Source organism: Apteryx rowi, unplaced genomic scaffold, assembly GCF_003343035.1.
Source record: "Apteryx rowi isolate R43461 unplaced genomic scaffold, aptRow1 scaffold_603, whole genome shotgun sequence".
NCBI lineage: Eukaryota > Metazoa > Chordata > Aves > Apterygiformes > Apterygidae > Apteryx > Apteryx rowi.
The window spans coordinates 362,004-386,437 of NW_020450876.1; the positions used below are offsets into that span (position 1 = coordinate 362,004).

A 24,434-nucleotide genomic window follows, 5' to 3' on the forward strand; every position below is an offset into this window, starting at 1 on the left:
GCCCTGTTGTAACAAGGAGCAATGAAAGAATACTATACTGAGACTATTTCCTTCTCATTTAGCTCCATTCTTCCACTTGTTCAAGATTTCAATTATACCCACTTCAGCTGAATATTTTTTGTCATGTTGACATTACAAATTAATTTAAAAGCTAAACTTAGATTTTTCTTTGCGATACAAGGGTTCAGTTTCTGTAGAGCTCAACATGTATAAACATGCGTAATGTTTATAGCTGGTAGCATATGCATATCAATACTATTGATATGTTGATGACAGTTCATACATATGAAAATTACTTAGAAAAATTCTGAGCAGATAACAGCAAGAGTTTTGTATCTAGAGACAGAAGTCTGGTTAGAGTCCACAGTCAGACCTTGGAAGCTCTCACTGAGACCTTCCCTGAGACCTCGCCGAGTGGGAAGATAGAGCTGGGTTTCTGGCTCTGGTTGCTGTGATGGGTTCACAGTCTGATTCACACTGCGCTGGCCTTGAGCAGTTGCAATTTTGAATGTCAGCTGAAATCTGTTTATGCTGTGATTGCATGAGCCTGTTTCTCCCCTAAAGATTCTGGTTGTGGTTACTGTACAGATACTACTAGTGATAGTATGACCATTTGCATAGATTTCAGTGGCTGCAGCTGTTAGCATTTTTAATAGAAATGTCCGCTTTAACAGCAAGGTGTCAAGTAGGGTTTTTTAGTTCTTGTATACATTTAGGCTCTCATTAATGTTACTAACATGGGGAAAGAGGAATGTCAGTTCAGGGAAGGGCTCTCAGTTGTGCAGGATTTCACCAGGTCTTCAGCAGGGCTTTTTCTTGTGTATTCTCAGTGATAAAACAGCATTAGGACTCAGGCTCGTAATATCCATGTTCTATGTCTGGCTCTCACCAACCTGTCCAATAATCCTCAAAAAGTTATCTTCTCTCACTGCTTCACTCTTTTCTATGGGTGTCATGTATTAATACTGTTTCTTATTATGCGCTCATGTTGTGCCTTAGTTACTTGTCAAGTTTATCAGAGTCTATCCAATAGGTATCTGTAGCATCTCAAACTGTACAAGCTTCCTCCTAGACAGTTAGGCTTAACCAGGCTTTACCTGGAAAAGAGACATCATTTTCAAAACAGTAGGCTTGTGTTACAGATATTTTTACAGAACCTCATTATAATAATTCACATCTACTCTCACTGGTGCTCTGAAAGGGTTTTAATGGTAGGTTACACTTAAAGTGTGCTTTGTAAGTAGAACTGAACTTTGTTCAGTGAAAGAAATAATGGTTAAGCCTTATCACCACCCAGGATTCAGAAAAGAAGGGCTGTAAAAGACATCAGGGAGGCATTTGGTCCAGCTCACTGATCTAGTGCAGAATCGTACATACCTTGGCTATTCTTTACAAGTATTTTTTCAAATTATTTTGAATAAATTCCAGGGATAGAGTTTCCATAGCTACCCTAGGTAGTCTGTTTTAATGTTTAACTATCCTTATAGTTAAAAAAAATTCCAGATAGTTCAGCAAAACAGCCCTGCCTGAAAAAATGAAGACGTTTCTTTTTCCACTCTCGGTGACAGGGATTTGCCATCTTCTTATATAAGCCTTATTCACATTTGAGGATTTATCAAGGTTTCTCTGTCTGATGGGTGAAACAAACCTAGTATGATTCACAAGTCCCTTATTTTTATTATTTTCTTCTTGGCTGTTTACATCCATCTTAAAATACAAAGTCAAGAACTGGAGATAATACCCGAAGGATTCACTAGTGTTAAGTAGAATGAAATAATTACCTCTTGTGTCTTACATATAACACTCCTGCAGATCATCCTAGAATGACACTTGTTTCTTTTGTCACCACATCATACTATTGATTCATGCTCAGCTTCTGGCTCACTAAAATCTCCAGACTCTTTTTTTTCTGCAACACTGCAGCTTAGACAGTTGTTCACCATTTTATGTTTTCCCCTTCCTTTTTATTGTGATCCTTAACAAATACACTTGAATTTTATCTCATTGATTTCAGATCATCTTGCCAGCTAATTAAGACTATTTTGAGTTTTAGCATATTTTCGGAACTGCTTATAGCTCTCCCAGGGTGCATTTCACATATTTAATAAGCATGATGTATATTCCTGCATTCAAACTGCTCATAAAAAACATTGAACAGTGCTAGATCAAATTTCGGCAGGGCCTATTTGAGTCACCTTCCCACTTTTTGAATATCTGCTACTGAATTTGCTTGTAGCCAGTTGTGCACCTACCTTATAATACTTTTATCTAGACTCTGTTTCTGCAGCTTGTTTAAAATAAGATCAGGTAAGTGTTTGTCTAAAGCTGCATTCAAAGTCTAGATATATCTATTGCTTCTTTTCTACTGATTGGTTATCCTGACAAAGAAGGCTGATGATTATTTTGATGTGATTGGTTTGCATGTTCACATTGGCAGTTTYTTATCACTGCAGTGTCCTCTAGGACCTTGTATTTACAAAAATAATTCCCATTTCTATCCTTCAGTACACTGGTACCTCACCTGCCCTTGCCACATTGTTAAATATATCTGTTTTGAACTTAAACTAGTTTAGTTCTGTACCAATAGAGGTAGGCTGCTTATCTGTTGCAAACTGATGCAGTATTATATTAAGGTGCCTTTGCCTTCTCTTTTTTCAATCCTTCAGAACAAAGATTCATGTACAAAGAAATAATACATACTCAATTTATGGTAGACGAAGTTTTGTTTTTAACAAACAGATCAATGTTTTGGTTTTAAACATTTTAAGAACACCAGTTACAAGAGAAGTACCAGACTAAATATATACTGACTTAGGATCCGATCAGAGTCTTCTGCTAGTTAGCTCACATTCCTCCGAACCACCTCACTTAAGGAGCTGACCTCCTTAAATTCTAGTTTTGCTGTCCTAGCCAGCACATTACTGGCATTTTCTTAATTACCTGGAAACCTACCACTATTAACTTGAGTTTATGGGGCAGCCTGTGACACAGGAAGTTGTCGCAAGGAATTGAGGTAGGAAGGTGCGCTTTTTTTTTGCTTTTTTTTTTTTTATTTCTGCAGCCACTTCAGAGTATCACAAACTGCTGTTTTGTGAGCTTAATGTTTATTGAAAAGTGCATTTTAAAGGCTCAGGTCTTTAGAGAAAGATAACGCCATGGCCACAGAACTGACAGTACAATTTTTCCTGGCAATTTCTTTAAACATTCAGTCATTAAAAAAAGGTGCACGCACACTAAAGGCTTACAATAATTTTATTTTGCTGTATTTTGAACAATATATTGCATTCTGTCCAGAACTTCAGAGAGTGATCACTTAATTTATTCCTTTTCTTGCTGCCTGAGCATTCATATGGGTATATTTCTTTTTTCAGTTTACACAGCTAGTTTACATTACATTGCTAAAATGTGGTTTATGCTGAAATGACTCCATCTGAACTCATTTTTAGCAAGAATTATAATGATGTACTACAGGGCCTAAAGGTTTATTTGCACTACTAATTTGTTCTTTGCTCAAAAAAAGGAGAAAATGCTAACACAGCTGTTAGTAGTGCAAGATTAGCTTTCATGTTCTATGACTGCAAAAATATAACATAGCTAAAATATGCATAAATATGTACCTAATTATGGTGTAGCAAGTAGTTGACAAAATGCATGTACAGTGCTTAGCCATTACAAAATACATGCATTTTTCATATTTATTTTTACTAGCTTACTGTTACTGCTGAGTATTTCATTATGGATTCCAGATAGCATTTAGGTATGAAGTGTAAAGTCATTCTGAGTTGTTACTATAGCAGCAACAGCTGTATTCAAGAATAAGCAAATGCAAGTGCTGCTACAAGTATGTATTCATTAAACAAAAGTTAGAGTTATTAGCTAAATCTTACCTTTTCAAAAACTGCTTTGTTTTTGTCACATCCCTGAAAAAATGAAAAACAGTATTTTTTATGATGATTTTTTCTTCAAGCTTCAATTGTATCCCCTCTACATATTTCAGGTTCCATTTCTGCACTTATTCATAACATTTACTTGCAGAATCTAAACAGCAGAATGGGGATTTATTCAATCCGTTTTTGTCTTATGCTATGCAAAACACACTAGCACTACTCAGAGAACAGTTCTAGTCGCAAGTTTGGTTAGATTATTATTTTTTTAAATTTCCAGTAGTGTGTAACACCAATTTCCTCTTCACTTTTAAACATGTTCACTGAATAGTCAACAACGCATATTAGGAAATTCTGAACAGCAAGGAGTTGTAAGTACCAGATCCAAAAGCCAGAGATTGGAAGGCACATCTTGAAAGGATAGAAAATCACTGATGTATGAAAAGGGAATGCTGACATGATAAATGCTTGACTAAACTGGATTTATGTTCAGACCAATACTAGCTGTTATCTTTTTGATTAAATTTTAACTTCTACAGCCTCTCTAAGGTGGAGGAATGGGTACTCATTATGGACTTAAAATCTGTCTTGATCCAAAGTTAGCTCCTGCACATTTCATTATAATACTTATCCCGCTACACTAAATTTTGTAATCCTTCCTTTAGCCTGTCTTTAGAAATGCAAATTCCTACTGGGTTTTAATGCATAATACTTTGTGCATTTTTGCAATAAGCTGTAATACTCCATACATGTAATTAATACTTATCCACCATCTTTCCTGTATATACTTAAATGTTACAGAATAACAACATCTGGTACAATCTAGATTTGGTGAGCTGGCTAGTTATATAGAATGCTTTTGGCTTTCTAACACAAAGATATAATTTGGGGAGCATTTTTCCTTAAATGGCTTATATAACACTGTAATTTTAATACTTGAAATACAGCATTACTATTGCAAATACATAATGTTTTCATATCTTCCATTATATTAAATCTGGGTTGTTTTGCATAGAGACAATAGCCTATTTATTTATTAGTGTTGCCTTTGACTGAGCCACTTGTCAATTGCATCCTCATATTTTTTAGGTTCCTTTAACCAGTCTTGATGCCACCTGAGGTTGGCAATAACATTTGAGTAATTCTGACCCAGACTTTGTTTCCAGCTGATAAATTGTCTCTTATTATACTCCTGAACAGAAGAAGAAACCTTTGGATAGTTTACTATAGAGTGAAGTATTTTGTCCAAGGAATGTGCAACTACTGGGAATTTCATGGCAACGTTTTTTAGCTCATCTGGATCAGCAGAAAGGTCTGGAACAAACAAAAAGTCAGTTAAGAGCCAATTTATGTTTAGGCAAATCAATCAGTCAATTAGTATGTAACGAGTTATAACACACCAAAAAGTTGTGGAAGTACTGAATGGCCATCCGAGTATGTGATATACTTCCATTTGTCAGTTCGGAGCATGTATGTGGAAGAATTCACGTTGCAGCCGTGGAACTCGCTTAATACCCATAGGGGCCGAGGCCTTCTAGACGACACTTCATCTTCTGCCATTTCAAGTAACAGTGGCATAAGAGAATATCCACTGAGGTTCTGCGGGGCAGGAATTCTTGCTATATCTAAGCAAAGATAAACATAGTCAAAATGCTAGTACATTTACTTTGATTAAAAGAGACTAATGTAAGATTACAGGTGTTTGAACAGCAATTCTGCTGCAGAAATAAAACACGCTTTTCTAATTGTTCTCCCTCTGTAATACAGGAACCCAAAGATCTGTAAATAATAATAAAAAGTCCTTAATGAAATTTAAGAGGTCACCTGCCCACCATTTTGACCAAAGACAGTATCAACTATGTCAATCCTTACAGATGTTTGTTAAAACTGATGTTAAAACCACCAGTGATGGATGGTACTTCTTTATCTTTTTATTCATGGGTTGATACCCTTCCTTTCTGCTCTGACTTCCTCAGGTAGGATAAATAGATTGACAYAAAGGACCCTAAAAGCTCCATATCCAACATGGATATGGAATCTACCTGGCATAACTGTTACTTTGATAGTAAGTGTGCTAAGCTCCTGTCGAGCATTCTTCATTAGTGAATAACAAAAGACTTTACAAAAAGTGGTCATTATAGTTATCACCATCTTTCAGGTAGGGAAACATGAGGAACAGGGCCACTTGCTTCTCTGGTAGGGCTGGAGATAAAGATGATATCATAGGTGATACCAATACAGTGCATATATGGAAAACACTCTGGATGACACTACAGCCTACTAGATGGCCTTTGGAAGATGCTCTAACATGGATAGGCCCCCTGTATCAACTTAGAGGGCAAGTGTCTCTAGCTTCCAAAGATCAGGTCAATATCAGAGGTTTGCAAAGATCCCTCAGAGATATTCTGGAAAGCATAGTTGAGAATCCCACCCATGTTACATACACTTTGGTGCTTCCTAAAAATGGAGTATGAAAGTACTGCTATTTTGAATCACCTTTCTGAACATAGCATTTAGTCATTCAAAATTTTCCACTTCACAGAGGACTGTGGGAGTATTTTATCTCCTGTTCTATGAAGAGTGGTTACTTATTTCTTACAATGATATCCAGTGCATATAGATTGCCCATAGCTGACTTTTTCCCTTTAGCAGCACATATCTTCCTCCTTCTCCTCTGTTTTGTTTCTACAGTATATACAGCTGTCATTAATCTGTAGCTCTTGCTCTAGTAAATAAAAAGACTTTAAGGCTGCACTTGAGTTAGCAGTAGGAGGACCTGTAACATATAAACCCAGCAGCTTCCAGTGCGTTGGCTAAAAGCTTGAACAAATAGATACTAATTTTGAACAAATGCAAAAGGGATATATGTCTTCCTCTTCTGGAATCCTACACCAGTAATGGTATCAATTGCAGTCACCGCATTTTCCAAATGCGAATAATTTTCCAGGCTGGTATCTTCAATAGCTCCAGCTTTTCCAGTGGAGCTCCAAATGTACTTCCATAAAGACCAACAAAGCCAGGGCTATCTGGAGGAAAGGTTATGCTATGACCTGCTAAAAAATGGAAGAGCTGAAGCACTCCCGGATGAATTATCTATATCACACAGATTCTGCTGGGATCACGAACATCTGTACTAGACTTTGTATGGGGTGCAGCTAACCTCAAGATCAGTAAGGGAGGGAGTGTTCAGCAAAGCCCTTGGACAGCATCTTAGGAGAGAGTGTTGCCTTGAGACAATGCAAAGCAAGGGATTACATTTATCATAAACCAAAACTTGCAGTCTGTTTCCTCACTAGTAAGCATTATCATACTGCTTGAAGGGTTAATGTTTGACAAAGATGGTTCTTCATGTTTTCTTGTTTACCTTGCTTTATGTGCCTTTTTTTGACATTCAGATTACAGGAAGATAGAACAGAAGGAAAGAATTTAGAGTTCTGGGAGAACAAAAAAGAGAAATAAACAAAAAGGAAGGACGGCAAATCACTTCATCAAATATGGTATTTGGCAAAAAGGCACAAATAAGAAGAAAGTGATTTTAACTCTTTAAGTGTGATACCAACAGCTTATATAAGGACCATATCTGGGGCACATTCCTTTATATACAGGTTCCATCTCAGAATTTGGAACAGAAAAAGCAAGCCACTCAGGTGTATGTTATTTTCAACTGGCCAACTGGTTTGAAAACTTTGAGGAGAGGCAGGCAGATAAATTTATTTACCTATAGGAAACAGCTTAAAAGAGGATGCAAAAGGATTCTTCACTGGCTTTTACTTACAGAAGTACATTTTAACCTACTGCACCAGATTCCCTCAGGCAATTGCAGTGCGCACCTGACACTTCTTAAATAAAGAGCTTTGAAGACTGCTTTAAAAAGAAAGTTTTTTTCTGATCAGTAGCCTAAAAGATCCCAAATAAAGCCTAAAATGGCAATTTCACCTAATATTTACTTCCAACTGGATCAGTCTTACATGATTTATGAGACGTTCAAAAATTCACTCTTAAAAAGTAATTTCCATCTGTCTATATGTAATTTGATGTCAGTCATTTTTATTTGATTCTCTGTCCCATAACAGATATGCATCCATTCTTATATCTTACTATGCTTGCCCAGGTCAATTGTACATTTCCTATAGGAAGGTCTTTATGTTTCTTCCACATGACCCTTTAAAAAGGAAATTCCTTTGATAAGCTAATAAAGTTAACATCTTTGGAGCTTTAATCCCATCTCTGGATGCACTTTCAATGTATTTTCTATAGTAAATTGTTAGGTATATAGGCTAGTAAGGATTACTGATTTTTAAAATATGTCTGATTGTTTTTTATCTTATAAATACAAGAAAGATTTTTAACAAATAATTCTATATCTAGTCAGTCTCTGTAATTGTGTTGATGACAGTAACAGTGATAAGGAACATCTTCAGCTCCTTTATTTAATTCTTATATCCACTTTTTGCATTTTATATTAATCTGAATGCACGTTCCTCAGATAAAGTGTTATTTCCAATAGTGTTAGTACTTCTAACTTGCTTCAGAAAGTGGAGACCTAATTCTGACTGTAATACAGATGCATAATAATAATTAGTAACTGAAAAAAAATTAATTCCATTTGAAATGACGTGACTCACCAAGCATAGTAGGATAAATATCCACAAGAGATACTAAATTTGATATTTGCTGCTGCTGTTTGATGCCTGGCCCCATAACTAAAAGAGGAACATGGGAACTTCCTTCATACATGCTCATTTTATAGAACTGCCGGTGTTCCATAGCAAGTTCTCCATGATCTGCAGTGAATATGATGATTGTTCTTTTAAGAAGCCCGGTATCTCTCAGAGCTGAAATAATCTCACCTACAACAAGAAAAAGATATTGAAAAAATATGTTCAAAAATATTCCTTTAAACTTCTGTATACCTGCAGAGGAGCCTGCAAACTCTGGAGTATCTTGTTCAAAGGCCTTGAAACTCCTCTCTCTGCCATAGAAGGCAGAGCCCAAAGACTCCAGTCCAGAACAACATATAGTAGTAAATGAGGTTGCAGGGCTCTGCCTCCCAGTGAACCGTGGAGGGAGTTGGAACAACAGCTGTAAAAGTTTCAAAGGGCGAGGATGTACTAGAGGATGAGATGCGTTTTTGCTACCAGAACCTTTGGATAATTTCCATCGTAACTAATAAGAGATAGCTAAAGCAAATGAAGTAAAACAGGGCAGCAGAAGTCAGGATACTAGATTTAGTGTGACACACTCCTGATGGTCCTTGTACCTAATCAGTGGGATGTCTCTATTTCCTGTGCCTAATTCCCCACAGGAGCCCTTACGCTTGTGCAAGGTAGACAGGGCCAGGATCAATGAAATCAGTAATTAAGCAAAACACTTACACATCTTTAATGTTAATTCACTGAGATGATTCTTGTTTAAAGAGACTAGTTGCCAACTTAAAATACATTGCTGAATTAAATCCTAGTACAGGGTTACTCTGCAACATCTTCATTCCCTCAAGACTGTCAGGCCCCTGTAGATCTCTTTTCTTTCATAAATGCAAAAGATTAATCCTGTGCGTCTTTTAAAAAAATTAGTTAATCATTCTAACATTGCTAAAAGATTAGCTTATTTATTCATGAATTTCATATTAGAATGCAAATAAATTCTTGTTCTTTTACTGTCGCTTCTCAAACTAAGAAATAAAATACTATGAATTAAGACCAACTTGCATTATAATTTTTATGTATGTAGATCTTACAACAAACCAGGAAGAATTCTGAATGCTTAATTAATTTTTTTTTCTTTTTAATTTGCACTAATATGCTGGTATACCCTCATATGGAAGGCTTCCAAAGCACGCTTTATTGTTTAATCCGTGAGTAGTAGTCATCCATTCCATGATCAATCTCTGCATATGACATCTGTCTCCAAGGAAACTGCTTGGGCCCCCAAATTTATGTTTCTTTCCATTTTTTTTTCTTGTTAGTACTTTTCAGCCTGCCCTGAATTCACATAGCCTTAAAAGCTATCCAGTTATTTGTCATATAGATTGATTAAGCAATATCTAGAGTGACTTACTCCCAGATCTGAATTGTTATTTTCAAAAGACCCGCCGTATCAGCATTTTCTTAAAACAAAACAAAAAACCCACTGTATTATGAAACTACCTACCAAGCATGGCATCTGCCTCTGCACACATAGCATAATAAAATGCTCTAATATTCCTCACTTCTTGCTTTGTAAACTCTCCTGTGCAATTCTTGGTGTAAGATGAATAGTAGTCTACTGGATGCATCTCTGAAAGAGAAGACCACTTGGGAATTTTAATAGCTTCATATGTTACCTAAAAATAAGTGAAAATTAAATTACTTTAGGAAGTGAATTAAACATTTCTTTTTACAAACACATTTAATTAAAATCTTTAAAGTATAAATTAACAGTACTCAAGTTCTGGTCCAGGAAACACCAGCTGCTTATCTGTTGCATGGTACTGCTACCTCCTCCATACTTTCCCTCTGTTTTCACAGGTATCGAGTCATTTAGTTAGACAAGAGGGCTGTAAAAATCAGCTAGAAACTAAGGCTAGGAGCCAGAAGTATGTGCTTTGCCAGCTGATGTCTTTTTTAAGAGAGAGAGATACTGCAGAACAATTTTCTAGAACTGTACTCCAGAGTAATTACAGAAGTATTGGCATAGTGCCTCATAAAAGGATAACTATGAACCATATGTATCAAAAAGACTCGGTGTTATATGAGCCTATAGAGCAACACGGAAATTTACTGGGAAGGTCTCCAGAAGAGTGGGTGACAAGTCTTGGTATCTTGATAAAAAGAATTCACTAGGGTAGTCCAATTTTCCAATACATTTCTATTTGTTTCTAAAGATGTCAAGCTATTTAGTTATAAAGGAGAGGTGTAAAATCAGTTTGAAACTAAAAAATAGGAGCCAATYAATTACATGTAATGCTAGATTTGTATATTCAAACTGGCATTTACACAGTTTGTGTGCTTAAGTACCAGCTTTAGTGTTTCAAACTATAATGCATGTATTTTGCCTAGGCAGTCACACTTGAAAGCATTCTCTTAAGTATATAAAATAAAGTGCTACATTTAACAGAGCTAATTGCTTCTAACCTGCAGTTTAAAGTACAGATTACTAGAAAACAGAAAAGCATATAATCTTAATATGGAAAAAATAACTTTATTAAATAATAAAAGCACACCTGTTGCTCTCATTTATCTCTAAAAAATCTTCTCTAATAATCAGAGCTGAAGCCAAGATTATGGTGATGCAGAAGCAAGCTCTGATAAATAAGCAAATCAGAGACAGTAGATATTTGCCCTTTAAAGTACTGAGAAACTCAAAAGTGTCAAGACATGTACAAAAGAGTATTTACAGCAGTGTGCAATATAATCCAAAAAAGCTACACTAACAATTTTTTATGTGTTTTAATGAAAATATTACAGGAAGGATATTTCACAGGCTCTAATGATATTAGTTGCTAAAATTACTCATGTTGCAGTGAGAGGTATGCTGACTGAACGTGTAAATCTAATACAAAAGAGGAAGGGATTGCATGGAGCTCCCACTTGATTTGCTTCATGCCCGTGGGAAAGCTGTGCTTTGAGAAGTGAGAATTCGGAAGCAGAAAGAGCTCTCCAGGCTCCAGCTGGTCCTGTAGCTGGTGACCAAAGTCTTCCTTCTAACTTTCCTACCTATCACATGCCACAGTTCCAGATCCATACATGACAGGTTTTAACCCAGACATGGTAAAGACAGCACTACTTCCTATTCAGAGATATATACTCAATTCTCCTTTATCCCTGAGAAACGTGATGCTAGCATACCCCATGTAGCAGAAGATACAGAATAATATGCTTAGAGCTCAGATAAAGATTCCCACTTCACACCATCAGTTTGGTCCCGAGTCCTGCAGGAAACCTCAGCTGTGACTCAGCACTTGCACTCCTGCACCAAGGCTGATTTCACATCCAGCAGCTCAGGTGTCTGGGCAGCGCACACCCAGGGCCGCAGGCATAGCTCCACGCTTAGGTTGGCCCTTGCACATTCGCAGCACTTCTCCCTAATAAAATAACTAGGGCACTTAATGTCCACATGACTCTGTGCAGCACAAAAATAATCAGATCCAAGTGGACCCTAAAAGCATTACATCCTCATTTACTGGTGTAGCACTTGAAGTACCAGCCCTTGCTGAACTGAACTAGGATTTGCCCAAAGGCAGGTCCAATCTCTGTGTCTCTGGTATGGATAATTAAGAGCTGTCTGGACAGTCACATGCATAGTGTGTACATCCTTGCAGCATATGATACCTTTGACTGCACTGGGCCATATATTCCAATACCTACAAAGCCCTACCTCCTACAACAGTCAATCTCTTCTCTTGAGTTACCCAACAGGCACATGAAGTCATCTAAACAGCTGGCAAGACCGCAAGAGTTGAAGTGCCCACAACACAGTGATAAAACCCAACTTTGTAATACTCAAACCAGACATACCAAATCCAAAGTTTCCTTAGAGTCTACAGGAAATTGGCTACAAGAAGAAATCAAGCAAGATTAAACGGTAGCAGACAACTGCTTCAGGCATCCTCCCATCATTGAAGGTCCTTAGACACATTAAGTTGCATTTTAGATTCCTCAAATGGTATTTATTAGCTGCTCAAGTTGTAATGGCAGCAAGAAGTGTTCACCTCCATCCATGACTGGTCAGAAGACTGAACCCTTTTCTATCRGACTAGGATCTAGTTTTAAGGATTCCTGAAATCTCTATGCTCGCTTGTTGTAACTCATATCTAGGAAGAAAGCCACATGCCACGAAAAGGTGCCAGCTGGTGCAAAATGCAGCAGACCATCTGCTTAGCAACACAGGGTTTCATAAACATACCATGTTGATACTCCACTCTTTATTAGGTCCCCAGTAAACATATAATTTAATTCAAGTTCTTCATCCTTGCACTCAAATTTCTCCATGAGATTGATCTTTGTTATTTTCAAAGATTGCTTCTTCCAAAACAGATACATTCCAGTAGAATCAGCAAATGGTCAGTAAATGATAATATGTGGTTCATGTAACTAAATATGTATACATAGTGGTGGAAAGGACATCAAGAAATGAGGAAGTTCAAGTACCTGACCTGGATTACGTTTAACAAACACTTGTCAGAGAGGTTATAGCTAATCTGTTCTAAAACCCACTGAAATAAGGTACTACCACTTTCTGAAAAACCTCTCTCTGTCCTAGCAGTTAGCACCTAGGAAGGTTTCCTTAATATCCAACCTGGATCTTGCTTTTTGCAAAAGAGATGATTCTTTCCTGCTCTCTCTCCCCCTGCAAACTTCTGACCATTGCTAGAATAAAAGAACCCACAYCTTTCAACCTGAACTTGTATATCCTTTTTTTCTAAATCTCTGTAGTTTTGTTGCACTTAGATAAATAGATTTTGCAGTTCCCCAAGTAGAAAAGTCAAAAAAAGTTATATAAACTGCATATGCTTTTTTGAAGTAAGTGTAAAGTCTTTTCAAACCTAATTTTCAGTTCTTCAGCTACAGAAAATCTTAATGCCTTTTATATAGTGAAAGCTGTAGTAATCTATTTATAGTTTTGTGACAGATGAGGGCACCTGGCGACCACACAAGAGACAGATTAAAAATGTTTACTTCTCCTTTGGGATGGAATGGTATCTGTTGACTTTGCACATATGGAAATAATGGGACTTTTCTGCATTCTAAAAAAATTAAAGAGCAGACTAATAAGGAGAGCAGTTAACAGAAAAGACAGACTTAAACTGTGCATTACTGCTTCAAGTTCTAGCTTAATAGTCTAAGCAAAGTCAATCTCTCATTATAAAAAAATCAGGCAGTCTGATTTCATATAACATCATTTATAACAAGCAGCATATGGAATATGTTATAAACAATGAACTTGAGACCATTATTTGAGTATAGCAACTATTTCATAGTTTAATATATATTTCTAGCCACTGAACCAAAAATTTCTTTACTGAATCAGTGACTACTGCCAACAGACCTTTTCCTTTCCCATAACCAGCAGAAATTCTTCACTTCTATTTGTTCTGTCTTAAACTGGAAATCTAATATCTCATCCAAATATTTCTTACAGTGAACTTAAATATGAAAATTAGGTCTGACCTGAAAAACTGTTATCCTGTGAGGAATAAAATACCTTTCATAATACAGTTACAAATGAATTTATACTTAAATTCCATCTTCACATACCTTTTCAAGCCAATAGGGAGATGTTAAAAAGGTAGAGGATCCAAAATTTTCTCCTGTAGAGGGTGATGGATATGGATGTGGTAAATTTAATCCCAAGTAAAGAACAAATGGTTGAGTAAAGTTAATGGCTTCTTCCCTTATCCAATTTACTGCTTTATCAGTGTTCTGCCAATCTGCTTCCATCACTCTCATATGTGTCTTATTACCAGTAAGCTTGACCGTGGGTCTCCCTTCTTGTCGGAGCAGGAAGTCAACATCCCTGGTCCAGGCTTCCACACGGTTACTAAAAACAAATATGCAAGATACACATTCAGTGAAAAGTGTTCTCTTTTCCTCCAAGTAAAAAGAGTTAAGAATTCCAGGTGAACTTGTCCTACATTTGTAGCTGCATTCTATTTGTAACTTCTATATAAAGGAAATTGTTACTACGTTAACCAATAATTATTGTATATTTATAGCTTTAGTCATATTTTTCTGCTTCTGAATCTTCTTTCTTTTTAATGATAACTTCATGTCAGAGTGGTTCATCTTCCCACCTCTGCAAGGTAACATTCAGAAATAGCACCTGCAGCTTGTTGACCGTGCTTCATATTTTGCCATTGATTCATATGCCATTTATCTGGTAAACGGGGCCTTGGATTTTTGTTATTTGAAAAAGTCCTTTGGGAAGTAACTTGCCTGGAGTAGCTGCCGTTAGAAGCAACATTTGTTTTTTGGACTGTACTTTTATAGCTTTTTTAAACACTATTACTTAGGACAAAAATCTGTAAGAGTGATTTGTTCTGTACAATTCCTTTTGATGTAGTCAATAAATACTGTCAAGAATAGGGAATAACAGAGGAAAAAAGGCTTTAGGAAGAAAGGAAGGGGGAAAAAAAGACACCATTTTAATAATAAAATATGTTTGGAATAGATTTTCTATTATCATTACAACTGTTGCCTCTCTGAAACACTCAGAAATCTGAGCTGCATATGTCTTTATTTCTCTGCCAGAGTGAATGACACCAAAACTGTCATAAACAAAGGTTGGAAAGAAACATTCCATTTAAAATCTCTACTAATCCTCACTTTGTTCATGGCAATTTTAATATCACTATAGAAACAATAAAAGAAAATATGAAATTGCTCAAGAGTTGATCAGGTACTTTCATTAAAACATGTCATTATCAATATTAAAAAACATCAAACTGCTTTCATCCTCACAGGAATTTTACCAGTATATTTTTAATTTCCAGAAAAACTACTAAGATTATCTGTAACAACAAAAAATATTTTATTGTTTGAATGCCTCGTTTAGATTTACACATGTTTTCAAGATAAACAGGCTTAACCAAATTACTCAGAATAAATTTAATTAGCTAGACCACCTACAGAAAAAATATATATATATATTTGATAAATATATATTTGATAAATATAAAAATTAGATGATGGTAAAGGTTTGTGTGTGTATATGTTAAATTGCATCTGAATGTTGATTTATACAGAAAAATACATTTAGGCCACAGATCAGTCTGATTATCCACTCAGACTGAGGTTAGGACAAAGCTAAAAAAAGAAAAATGCAAACCAAAAAAAACTCTCAGACAATTCCCCCATTCTGGAGCAACAAAGACAATGTCTTGACACATCTAAGAGGAAAAGTTATCCTCAGGCAGAGGAGAAAAAGATAGGCTCTAATATGTGTCTTCAAAAGGCTTGGTGGAGGGGGTGAAAAAATGGGGCAATATTAAATTCAACCTTTGAATTTATACAGAAAGAGCAAGGACTCGACAGGTAATTATTTAAAATCTTCAAAACCGAATCCCAACTCTAATGAAGGGGGATTATATCTCCTTTGCTAGCAGACAGTACCCTGAAGATAACAAGCATAGAATGGATAAAGCCAGTAAGAGATAAAGGATGGGAAAATAACAACGTTTAAACAATGAAGATAAAGCTTAATGAATTACTATTATTATTAATCTAAGTGAAAATAATTATATGATAGTCAACACCTACATCTATTTTAATTCTTACATGAAGACAGCCACTAACATTCAAAAGGACAAATGGAGTTTTTTTGACAGATAGGCAGCAGAGGCTTCACATATTCAACAGTCAGGAGGCTGAAGATCTAGACCTTTCTTTGTATGCATATACGTATATTCATTGATATGTATTTCTTTGTAAGTATTTCCTAGCAGCCATTTTCCTCAAATCTGATTAATCATGCAGCTATGATTAATCATCTTACAAATAAGTCACATTCAAGTGGATACTTAGTACATTTCATTATGTATTTCTATTTTTAAGATATGTAAACTTCCATATCTAAAGAGAGGATTTATTTGTCTTTGCAATGCACTATTTGCAAGAGCTTAGGAAAAAGCAAAATCCATTTATGTCATACAACTGAACAACTTCATAACTTAATATTGCAGCAGGAAAGTTAACAATTCTTTTTTTATTAGATAAGTATGTGGGGTGGGGGAGCGGTGGTTTTTGTTGTTTAAGCAAAATACACTTAAGTTTCTAAAGAGATGATACTGCCCACTGTGTGCTGTCAAATCACTTTTTTTGGAACAAGCTGGTCTCCACTCAATCTAGCATCCATCTCACGTTAGCTGAACTTTTCTATCTCCCTTTGCTAGTCTCCTTTTTAAGAAGAAACTAAAACAACAGGACACTTCTCATTATTTCAACAATGAACAGAAACCTTCATTATAACTCTTCCACACTATTTATAGATTACTTAATTAGCTACTTAGGATTTTTAATGTCTGCACAGATGCCATGCTAGAAATGAGATGTACATTTTCTCTGACTGAGGAATTTTATTTGAGGTTTTTATTTTTTAAATGAAAGAAAAATGTGTAAACCCCCATTTTCATATTCCTCTTGTGTAGGCATAGAAGGGCTGACTAACCATGTATTTGTTTTAGTTTATTCTCAACCTCCACCCACATTTATTCAAGTAACAATAAGGGCTTGATCTTATTAAGTACAGATCTCAAACTCTCACTGAAAGGCAAGTTAAAAAAAACCCAGAAATTTGCATTAGGGGCTACTATAGGATAAGGACCTATACTTCACAGTCTCTTTCTGTTACCTTTGAAGCATCTACAAATTCAGCCTCATGAGACTAACAACTATGTGATCACATTATGTGATTATATGGTTACATCATAACTGCAGCTTTCATTTAACAGAAAAAGTTGACTCTTGAAAGTATCAAAAGCCCATTAGTTTTATTATATAACTGGAATTTGAAAGATGTCACAATACTTACCTAGGCCTGCATGAAATTTGTAAGAACTTCTACTATAGATATGAACTTTCCTGTACATTGCTAGAGGATGTTGACATCCAGATCTATTGCTTTGTGGGACTCAAAAAACAACTACACAGAAGGAAGACACTATATTTTGTCCCAACTATCCAGACACATTCCGCTTATTACTTTTTGAACATAATGCAGTTGGTCCCTAAAGGTTTAGATATTTTTCATAAATTGTTTTCATTCTAGTCTTATGCTAAAACAAACAAACAAAAAACTTTACAGTATTAGATGTTCAGTGTGAGTCTATAAAAATATATAGCCTTGTTTAAAAAAAACAATCTCCAATGTTTTGTGATTGTAGATTTAACACTCAAATATTTTTACGTATTTTTTTCTGTTCTGCTTTTCCTACACTACTAATATAATGAAGCCAAGAAGTCTCAAGGAAAGGCAAAAACAGCTTCTGTGTTTCCTTTGTGAGCAATACCAATGATAAAATATAACCTTCTTTCATGTTGGGCAAAACCACATTTTTGATCTTCATCTTCCAGATAAAGGTAAAAGACAAAGTGCATCTGCATGAGATATGCCTGCTTCTGCATAAAGTTGCAGGACAGAGCCTTGCTAGGTTCCTAACACAATTCCTCTTAAATAAAAGCTACTACCATTTCAGTCAGAGACAGAAGCCACTTGCCAAACTATTGCATGATTTATTCATTTCTGTCCATACCATAAGAGGACAATGTATCTGCTTACCTCACTGAATGATGTCCAGAAGTATAGTCTAATTTCCCATACTTCTGTGTGTGGTAGCCATGCTTCTGCATGAGATCCATCCACGTKACATAATCTAGATCTAGGCCTTTGAAGTTATTCCAAGATTCAGTTAAATGAGTGAAAAGACCACTCCACATAGCTGGAAAAAGAAAAGATTTTTTTTTGTAGCATAACTGGTACTTTCCATCTAAAAATAAGATGAAATAAGATGAATATACTTGATAATGGCAACCTTCTTGTTATTTTAAAGGTAAAAAGTTTACACTGTGAGCCAACAGAACACAGAATATAAAATTCTAATCTCCTGAATCTTATTTTCATCATCAATAAGAGTAACAAATAACATTTACCAACTAATCCCCAGAAGCCTCAATCATGGAACAAGATCCCATCTTTCTGGCTGCTGTACAGTCATTAAATCAAGCTTTTTCTCTAGATGAGGATGCTTATTGATTGCAGAAAAAAAATGCCAGTTGTACACATCCTGATGAAACAGTCATGTATTTACATTTGCTTCAGAGCATCATCTCCCCTCACTTTAGTTAGATTTTTTTGTGAATTTAAATTTAAGTATGTGGAAATTTAAGTTTGTGGAAAGAATTAGAGTATATTATTTATTTAAATATTATATGCTCTCAGTTTTACTATTTTTATGTAATCTACTTCACTGCCAAGTGTTAAAGCAAAGGAAATTACTAAGGGAGAGGCCAACAAGAAATGAAACCGAAATAAGATTTGCAAAGGAACTATAAGAGAAGTTATTTTACTGAAATCCCCTAACTGTTTCTTTGCAGCTGGTCAAGAATGGTTTACTCTTCCCAGTGATAATTTAGAGTCAAAGGGAATCCAAAAATGAAACTAGGCTATTCTATGAGCAATGGAAATGTCCTGTAAGCACTAAGAGTGTAATCCCATACTATGGCAACACTCTTACTCTCCTCGCGTACTGTCCACAACAAGGCCTCAGATCAGTCCCAAGTCCTCCTTAACCACCTCCTCTTCTACTATCATCTCTTACCCCTCCATGATAGACAGACCCTCAGTTCCTTGCAGGTCTCCAAGCTACTGGGTAAACAAGAGATGCCCCACTGGTTCAGAGCCATACTTGTGATGACTGACCGGGGGTCACAGTCATGCTGAAGGACCATCTGAAATACTAAACAGAACTGATGATTTGTTGAATTTTCTTCCTCACTGGGAGCGCCAGCTGCTATTTTCACAAAAATTTTTGAAGTTAAATAACCTAACAGGAGATTATTGTTCTCAGCAGTCGAGACTGGCTAAAGGCTCAAAAATCATTAATGAGAAAACACCACATGKACCACCAGCACATTCACATAATCTCAATTGCTTAAAATGTGACCCTGAGAAACAAAAAGGGGTACTAGGTTATGCATAACTGGAATACAACACTAGATTTGACAGCATGTTTCTGCTGCAGTCAGGACAGGTTGCTTCTTCCAGTGCACACATGAGAAAAGGGGGGATCTCCTCTTCAACTATAGATGAAATTTCATTTTCTTCACTTCTGGGGGATCTTTGCAACAACTGAAAAGGCTAGAAACATTTTAAGATGTAACTTTTGATTCAAGAACATAGCTTCCTACTAAATTTCCAGCAAATTCTGCAATTGTGGAATTGCACATAGGACACTAACTCTGATTGCAGCAAGTAAAGAAAAATACTGAAGTATTCAGTTAAAGCTATTGAAAGTTACATTATGTATTCAACAGAGTGTTTGGAATAAATGTCACTTGAAGGTACTGCTTAAAGCTACTCATTTATTCAGCTGTTATTATTTAATACTTTTTCCTGAAAGCAGGAAAGAAATTTATTACCTTTGTACTGGGAAGGGAAAGTAGTTCTGAATGCAGCTTCAGCACTGCAGCAGGCAAACTGAAAATTTCAATACAAATCCTGAAGATTTTTTAAAAATACTGAAGCTTCAGAGAAGTTTGCAAAGCAATTTGGGAGCTCAGAAGTTRTTGGAAAAAGAAAAATAGAAGGTTGAAAGGAAGAAGAATGAGAAGCAGAAAATAGAAAGGGCCCAAATATCAGAAGACTGTATAAATTCAGAAATACACTGAAAAATTTGGGTCTTACTAAAAAACAAAACAAAAAGACCCAAAACTGATGTATGTCCATCATTAGCATACATTTAGGTTGACAAGCCCAAGAATTTATCATTTTCTTTTATATGATACTTTGTTTGGTCCTACCTGCACGGGAAGGACAACAAATTGGAGAATTAGTATAGGCATTGAGAAAGACGGTGCCATATCTCTTCATAAAATTTATGAAAGGCAAGGCCACAGTCTGATTTCCCGGATAAAATGTCAAGCGTCCATCCTGCAATCAAACAGAAAAAAAAAAAGACTATGTAAATAGCATTACCCCAAATTATTGCCTACAGTAATTCTCACATTCATTACCCTGCAGTTGTATTACTGAAATGCTGGCAATTCCACTCAAGTATGGAAAAGAAAGCATTGAGAAGGCTTTCATTAGTTCAGTATGAAATTAATTCCTCACCAAAAAATGTAACTATAAAAGATAACTGTACTTTTTCATAATAAAATTATTTCCTTTGTACTGCTATATGCATTCTAAGCTCCAATTTTTGCAGGAATTGTTTCTCCTTCAGCATCCTATCATAATGCATTAAATAGTGATAGACATGGTAAAAAATTAAAAGGAGTCATACAGCATCCTGATGCAGACTTGTGCACTGGTATGTATGCCTGTTTGTGTGTGTCACCAGAGCTGTGTTCCTCATCCCTCTCCTTCTATTCCACACCACGCCTCTGTGAACTTATTCCAAACTACGTCCGGGAAAAGGGATTAGCAAGCTGAAGGGAGGCTATTCTCCCACTGACATACAGTCTACAATGGCTCCCTTGTGATACTTACTGACCCTTCATTTTATCCATTTCTTTAGCTATGATTTTAAATCAATGACTTTTTAAAATATTTTGTTAAATTAAATTTTTGATATTTTAATGTTATAATGTGACCACTTAGTTTTCTCACTAGCCACTCGGTCATCCCTCACACTGTCATCTTCTGTATTCTTTACAGTTCAAAGCAGAGACTGTAAGTAGAGGAAAACAATGCTCTCAATTCATTTTCTGACAGAATATCCTATAGGAGAACATAACACAGTAGAGAAAAATCACTTCATTTGGCATTGGTAGAGCTGATGGTAACATCCAAGCATCATGTTGCAATGGACAAATATACAGCAATCTCTCACTGCAGATCAGAATACAATACAAGGCTGATCACCTAATTTTGCACACTACAACAAATGGCATCTCAGAACAAGCACTTTGTAGGAGAAACTGGAAATAAAGCAACATATAATCTGTAATATCTAGTATCAGTAATATCATGGAACATGATGTGTAATCTGTATTATCATGGAGTGTAAAAGGAACTTTGTTTGGGCTGAAAGTGCTCTCTAGAAAGTACAGGACCAATTTTTCATCCTATCAGCAAGACGGTCATACGGTTCTCCGAAAAAGAGGATTTGTCTGAACAGCTGAATTCAGCAGTTAATTCTTTGATACTGGACAGACAGGTGACACGTCTCTTTAGTGAAAGAGGTAAGTTTTTGTCAGAGGCCAAGAAGATGAAAGCACTAAAGCTATTTCCAGAAAACCGTTCTCTAAGAACTGTGTAGGACTTGCAGGTTTGAAGTACCTGAGCTAATAGAATTATTCTAGGTAACATAGGCAAGCATGTTTCATCCATGAACTTGAGCTGTACTGCAAGCACAAGCACGCAGACAGCTGCCCATCATCACTCAGTCAATCTCAAGTAGCAATTTCGGAGTTGAACTACCTACAGCTAGTAGGTTCCACCAACAACCTGTGTAAGAAGCACAGTGCTTGGTGTGACACTTAACAGCTAAAAACTGGCCGTTCTAGCAAGCAGGCACTGCTTTGGAAGCCAAACACAGTCAAGTATCACTAAAAGAGGTACCTTGAACTTTTGAGGCCTTCTATCTTCTGATTCTCAGAGTTAAAAACATTTGAGAGAAAGGCTGGAACAAAATGCTCCAGCTCCTCAAAGGCTTTCTGAGGCTCTAGGTTGAACATGTGTACAAGGTACGTGGAACGCACAGACTTTAGAACAATCCCGACAAACAGAGGTCTCAGTCTTTTGTACATAGCATTAGCCACAAATAATGCAGGCACATTTTCAGATGAAGTCCCATACCTTTTGACAGCCTGCAGGACTTAAGTTTCTCTTCCAGAAAAACTATCAGCTAGTTTCAACTTCACGCAACTCTGCCTGTTCTTTACTGGAGATGTGATCAGAATGTTTAACCTATTTTTGCCTTCACCATCCATCTCATCAAAAACTTCTGCAACACAGTGATTTTTCAACTTTTTCCTCTTCCTGTGCACTAGGCAATCTATTCATATCTATTGTGAAGTAGATAGCTTTCAGAAATGGCACCTTGTTCTTAATTGTTCTTGTACAGAACATCACAGACAAACTTTTTTTTTTTTTTTTGACACTGGAATATTTACAGCAGTGAACATACAATTGACACTGGAATATTTGCAGCAGTAAACATACAAACTGGTTGCATCAAGTCATTCTTGCAAGGGTACCACCAACGCCTGGAAGACAGTCATGAGAGTCTTCCTGTTTATAAGACATTCTGGAGCCTCACTTAGATTTGTCTGCCTCTTGAAACAAACTGGCCATTGATAAATTCCCCAAATCGAAACTATTATGAATTTGGCAATTGTTGGTAAATAATTATTTTAGTAAAAGCTGAAAATTTGAAGAAAAATTAACATCTAAAAAGAGATCACACATTACTTTGGAATGTGAAGAAAGCTTATGCTCTCACAGTAAAATAATAATCAAAGAATACAGTGAAGAGGAATGAAAGGAAATAAGGAGATATAATATGAAAGCTATTGCTTTATCTTTGATATGATGGCAAACAGGTATTTTAAGAAGGGGTTTGAAGAAGGATAATACATGTGTTTCCCAAATACTTGGGAAGAATAGTTCCCAAGAATGAGAAACAACATGCAAAAAGGCAAGAAAGTGCTCTGAAGTGTGTAATCAAGGATATATCCTGAGCTGACTGGGAGCTAAGTGATGATTTCTCAACAGTGAATGAGAAGCAATAGGATGTAAAAGACTTTGGAAGTGAAAACAAGGATCTTATATTTAACAGAAAGGTGAGAATCAGATGAGACCCCAAAAGCAAGGCTTTCCTCAAAGTAAAACCTTGATAAAAACACTGGCAGCATTCTGGATGGATAGATCTCTTCTGTGTAGTGATAAAAGGGCAAAAAAAAAAATCTTGTTTACTCTTTTCAGATTTAGTCAAAATTAAGAACAAAAATTATAAAATGTACTACCAAAAATTCCATGAAAAATGTAGAAGTACACCCTGAGTTTATACACTTTCTTTATATAAAATGACCGATAGTTTTGAATACAAAAATATCACCAGCCGTGCTGTCTTTAACCATAAGAAATATATTTAGTATATGTATTTGTGAATGAAAAAGATGTTCCTTTTTTTTTTTTTTTTTACCTCTCTGTGGGATTAAAACAAATTCATGAGTGTAATAAAGCCACTAGAATTTATAAAAACATCCCTACTGGTTCCTGTACAATTTTAGTTGTAGAAAGCCATCTGACAAATTTATAGTAATAGTAGTTATACCCATTAAAAGTCTGACTATGATGACCACACACAATGCCCAAAACTTCAGCAGATGATGCCCAAAAGTTTAACTCAGTCATTTAATTTGTGATTGTAAAAAACCTCCCTCCCACCGCTGTGGAAACCTAAAGGTCTTAGAATTCCAACGGCAAAAATAACAAGAATCTCTGCCCTTCCTTTCCTCTTGTTTTTCACACCCCCAGAAAGCATTAATTTTACGTGTCAGGTCTGTTCATTAATTGCCGCCCTATCGCACACTCCTGCCGACGTTTCCAGCTGCACCCAAGCTACAGAGAGGAGCTTTACCGCAGCTGACTGCGGAAACCGATTAAGCAGAAGTTTGCGATTACTTTAGCGCATCTGACCAAGACGGCAATTTTCCGTGCGCAGCGCGGTCCGGAGAGAGGTGAGTTTTGGGGGGAGGCGGCCAAGGGAGCCGCTGCCTCGGCTGGGCGGGGGCCCTTCCTCTCCCCGAGCGCCACGGCGGGCTGAGCCGCCCCGCCGAAGGACGGGAAACGGCCGGTGCTGCCGCAAGGCCGCGAGGCGGGGGCGCCCCGCCGCGGCCACCCGCCGCC

At 36.5% G+C, this 24,434-nt stretch overlaps 2 protein-coding genes across 9 annotated transcripts in view; one reads left to right on the forward strand and one right to left on the reverse strand.

Moving 5' to 3' along the window:
- Positions 1-3,234: 3,234 nt before the first annotated feature.
- On the reverse strand, positions 3,235-24,298 carry ARSK (arylsulfatase family member K). 3 transcript variants are annotated; one of them, XM_026083498.1, is made up of 11 exons: positions 24,210-24,298; positions 20,378-20,507; positions 19,997-20,054; positions 19,177-19,314; positions 18,138-18,297; positions 14,326-14,402; positions 14,120-14,172; positions 10,035-10,206; positions 8,510-8,734; positions 5,285-5,509; positions 3,235-5,198 (listed from the first exon to the last, which is right to left on the reverse strand). In XM_026083498.1, the coding sequence occupies exons 2-11, from the start codon at positions 20,435-20,437 to the stop codon at positions 4,921-4,923; spliced, it is 1,446 nt and encodes a 481-aa protein (XP_025939283.1). In that variant the 5' UTR covers positions 20,438-20,507; positions 24,210-24,298; the 3' UTR covers positions 3,235-4,920. The 3 variants fall into 3 exon arrangements, with proteins under 3 accessions (XP_025939283.1, XP_025939284.1, XP_025939285.1); XM_026083499.1 differs by lacking the exons at positions 19,997-20,054; positions 20,378-20,507; positions 24,210-24,298 and adding an exon at positions 18,509-18,642 and having other exon boundaries at positions 14,120-14,402; positions 19,177-19,235; XM_026083500.1 differs by lacking the exons at positions 19,177-19,314; positions 19,997-20,054; positions 20,378-20,507; positions 24,210-24,298 and adding an exon at positions 18,509-19,140 and having other exon boundaries at positions 14,120-14,402.
- The window catches only part of TTC37 (tetratricopeptide repeat domain 37), a 52,913-nt gene continuing 52,723 nt past the window's right edge, over positions 24,245-24,434 (forward strand). For all 6 annotated transcript variants that reach the window (XM_026083491.1, XM_026083496.1, XM_026083494.1 and 3 more), the window contains exon 1: positions 24,245-24,265. The gene's annotated coding sequence lies outside the window, so the exon portion shown is untranslated. The remainder of the gene's footprint in view (positions 24,266-24,434) is intronic.